Raw genomic sequence first — 4,145 nt, 5'->3', positions numbered from 1 at the left:
ATCGTTGGGTCGGGAAATCGAAACTGAATCGAATCGCCATGATGGATGTGATTTACACCCCTAGTTCTACTGCTTGGTCTGGACCATCGCAGCCAGAACTGTCACAGAGGAACCTAGAGCTCTTTAAAGTCCAGGTTCATGATATGAACCCAAAGGCCAAGTTCTGCTGTGGATTAAAGGTTCCACATTTCTGTCTAAGTAGAACCAGCTGATTTAGTTCAGTCACTAACTCTGCAGGATTCTCTCCTGGATGAGCAGATAGAGGCAGGAGATGTTGACTCTTCAGCAATCCATCACACTAAGCATGCTGGTAGCGACAGTGGAGAGTAAAAAAACTCCCCTTTAGCAGGAAGACCTCCAGCAGAACCAGGCTCAGTGTGAGCAGCCATCTGCTGAGGCCGACTGGGGTTCAAGGAGACAGAAGCAGACATAGAAGCAATGATCTATTAGGACTTTCTATGTTAGAAAAGCTAACGGTAAGCTAGCTCCACAGGCGGCTCTGTCTGGGAAGGAAACGGTTAATCAGACGAACTCTAAGCCAGGTTTCATGTCCGAGGATGAAGGAGAGAACATCCATTTAGTTGCAGTAGAAGCTGAGCCCATAGCTCTGTCTAGCAGAGAAATATCTACAGTGAAGCCTTTCCTTCATGAAGGAACCAGAAGCTGGGAACAGTTCTGCTTCCTGCTGCTATAGCAGGCCGTTTAACAGCCTGGTTAGAGTTCACAGAGTCAGAGCTGCGTCTCTAGATCTTCCCCTGATCAGACTGTTTGTGGTTCCAGGTTCCTCAGGAGGTCCAGAAGCTTCCATCAGAGGCGGAGAGTCTGCGGTTCTCCCAGAGCGTCTCCAAACAAGAGGATGGAGGCATCCAGGACGTCTGCAGCACATCGGGTCAGACAGCATTTTATGACTTTACCTGATCAGGGTCGGGTTCTAGGCGTCCAGACTGCCTGTTCTGTAGACTGACTGACTGCATCTCAGATTACAGAACCTGTTTGGACCTTTTAGTTCTGGTTCTGGTTCTTCTCCAGGTTAACAGCCACTATTTATTGCTGTTGAGGTTGGTCATGTGCTGATTGTTGGGTCATGTGACGGTGATGTCAGCGCTGTAGGCGGCTTTGATGGAGCAAACGGATGTTCCTCCAAACCTGAATGATCTGGATCCATCCAGGTTCTGGTTCCAGGTCCAGTCAGCTAGGTCTCCTCACAGCTGCTTTCTCAAAGCGAAGCAGGTGACCTGGAGACGATCATCCAAGCTTTGTTCTGAACTCACTCGTCCTTTGCCTTCAGAATCCTGCTGCTCGTCTCCAAACACATCCCTCCTGTCCCTCCCGCCATTCTGTGAGTTGCCAACATTCCAGTGTGTGCAGAATGTCCCGGCCGACATCCTATCTCGGGGGCGTCCACCACCGGGGGGAGTGGAGGCTCCAGCCAGAGGTAGTGGGAGCTATTTTGGAGAAGTTCGGAAGAGCAGCCGTAGATCTATTTGCATCCCAAGAGACGACCCATTGCCCGCTTTGGTTCTCCCTGGCAGACAGTGCCAGTCCTCTAGGTCAGGATGCGCTGTCGCACGACTTGCCGAGGGCGCTGCTCTATGCATTTCCACCACTTCGCCTGATAGGCCCAACCTCCTGAGGGTCTTTCAGGAGGGGCACCAGCTGCCATTGGTGTACACCCATAAGGGAAAGGCTTTTAGCCGCTGGTGTCAGGAAAGACATGAGGACCCTGTACACTGTCCTGTTTCTGTTATTTTAACCCTCCTTCAAGCACTACTTTCTAAAGGTCGCTTTCCATCCACTCTGAAAGTTTATGCTGCTGCCATCTCTTGCTGGCATTCGGTGGTGAAACGGTGGGTCGTAACAAGGATGTTTCCTTGTTTCTGAGAGGTGCCTGATGTTTGCACCCTCCAACATGCCCTGTTGTGCCTGCGTTGGACCTCTCTCTTGTCCTCACTGCTCTGCGCTCTCCTCCTTTTGAACCATTGGCAGAGCCAAGCCTTGAGTGTGTGTCAAAGAAGACAGCTTTTCTCCTCGCCATGGCCTCGGCGAAGCGGGGGGGGGTGAGCTACATGCTTTGTCTGTTCACTAGTCCAGCTGCCGTTGGAACCCGGCTGGTTCTGGTGTTACTCTCTGGCCTAATGTGGCGTTTCTTCCTAAGGTGGCTTCATCCATCTTCCCAGTGAGGTGGGCATGTTTTCGGGTTGTTTATTTTCTGCATGTGATTCTTCAGGACTCTGTTGGTAATCGTCATCCGTGCTTTAAGCACCGCCTCTGGCGGTCAGTAGGGATGAAATAGAATGAAAGTTACGACTTTTAACTACGGTTCCCCAGATGACCGCCAGAGCGTTCGGTCCCTCAGAATCATCGTGTTTTTGTGAGGAGAATAAGGGACTGAGCTGTCGTTACGTGATTATATTGGCTCACTGGTGTCACCGGGGGTCATACGTGACTATGTTGGTATAAGATTCTCGAGCTGTGCAAGCGCAAGAGGGATCATTCATGCTTTAAGCACCGCCTCTGGTGGTCATCAGGGATTCATGGAACCTTAGTTACAGTCGTAACTTTTGTTTTTAAACCGGTTCCGTTGACAGTGATGGTTAGGAAACAGAACCTGATCAGCGCAGCGGGTCGAACCTCCGTAGGCTTGGACTATGTTCTGTTCTCAATGATGGAAACGGGTCCAGTTAAAGTCTGGTTTCAAATCTGGGAACTTTTTTTGTCTTTGTTTGCAGAGACGGAGGAGAAGCAGCAAACGGCCAGTCAGGTTCCAGCTGAGGCAGCCTGTCGTGTCGCCCCGTCAGAAACCCGATGGACGCCTCCCTGTCAGGGTTCAGGTCAGCCTGCCTTTGTCCGTCTGCAGCCTACCGTCCCCCTGTCCGACTCTGAGCCTCCTCTGCATGGATTCTCTGAAGTGAGGAAGCGGACCAGAACCATTCCCAACATTCTGTCCCGGAGCCGCCGTCAATCTGCGTCCCTGAAGGCAGAAGGTAAGAGGCGGCACTCAGTGCTTTATCTGGGGTTCTGGTGGCTTTTCTCATCCGTGTTTCTGTCCTCAGAACTGAAGTCAGACCCTGTGCCCGTTGCCGTTCATCCAGAAAGTACACAGCATCGCCGCCCGGAGCAGCAGCCGCCACTTTCTGCAGCTGCAGCCACGGTTCTGCAGCTCCCCAAGGAATGCAGCCGGGCCACCGTCCAGAACCCGGGTGCAGCTGGGCCCCTCGGTCCCAACACCTCTCAGAGCTCTGCTCCGACCACGCATGGACCATCTGCTGGGCCAAAACCCAGATCCGATTCGGACAACCAGAGCCTGTCGTCCCTTCTCAGCGAAATTGTTTTTCTCAACCAGCAGACTGTTACCACGGTAACGCCAGCAGACCAGGGCAGCCCACAGGTTAACCCCGGTGGTTCCGAGGAACGGAGACGGGCTGCCCCTCGGCCAGAGGCTCCCTGCGAAGGTGTCCTGACCCCGCCCCCTCTGTTGCACATGAAGGTGGGAGCGGCCAAGGCAGAAGGACTCAGCACAAATGACGGCTCTTCGGTCGGAGGGGGCGTGGCCTGGAGGCCGATGCCGAGGCTAGTTCCACTGGGCCTGAGAGGAAACTCCCCCAGCTGAGTCGAAGCGCAGCCGAGCTGGACACTCCAGGACTGCAGATCCCTCCGATCCACTGGAGGCTCAACAACGATTCCTTCCTCTATTGTATCAGACCGCAAACTGGACCGGAGCGGATCAGACCCGATCAGAATTAACAGCATTCATTTTATGAACCCAAGCTCTATTAGTTACCGATTTCTCTGTCTCCATGGTAACCGGGGACTTTGTTTCCACGGTAATCACGCCGACTGTCTCCATGGTAACTGTTGACTCTGTCTCCACAGTAATTACGCTGACTGTCTCCATGGCAACCGTTGACTCTGTTTCCACAGTAATCACGCTGACTGTCTCCATGGTAACCGTTGACTCTGTTTCCACGGTAATCACGCTGACTGTCTCCATGGTAACTGTTGACTCTGTTTCCACGGTAATCACGCTGACTGTCTCCAAGGTAACCGTTGACTCTGTCTCCACGGTAATCACGCTGACTGTCTCCATGGTAACCGTTGACTCTGTTTCCACGGTAATCACGCTGACTTTCTCCATGGTAACCGTT

The 4,145-nt window shown here is 52.7% G+C and overlaps 1 protein-coding gene across 2 annotated transcripts in view; it reads left to right on the top strand.

Moving 5' to 3' along the window:
• The window catches only part of LOC107084882, a 24,220-nt gene extending 20,081 nt beyond the window's left edge, over positions 1-4,139 (top strand). For both annotated transcript variants that reach the window (XM_015374940.1, XM_015374939.1), the window contains 3 exons: positions 781-889; positions 2,730-2,984; positions 3,054-4,139. In XM_015374940.1, coding sequence (XP_015230426.1) covers positions 781-889; positions 2,730-2,984; positions 3,054-3,610 — 921 coding nt within the window. In that variant the 3' untranslated portion in view covers positions 3,611-4,139. The remainder of the gene's footprint in view (positions 1-780; positions 890-2,729; positions 2,985-3,053) is intronic.
• Positions 4,140-4,145: the final 6 nt, after the last annotated feature.

The sequence above is a fragment of the Cyprinodon variegatus genome, unplaced genomic scaffold (assembly GCF_000732505.1).
Source record: "Cyprinodon variegatus isolate N-32 unplaced genomic scaffold, C_variegatus-1.0 Scaffold110, whole genome shotgun sequence".
NCBI classification, from domain to species: Eukaryota; Metazoa; Chordata; class Actinopteri; order Cyprinodontiformes; family Cyprinodontidae; genus Cyprinodon; species Cyprinodon variegatus.
Note: the sequence above shows the minus strand (reverse complement) of the source record. Positions and strands in the feature narration are given on the sequence as shown.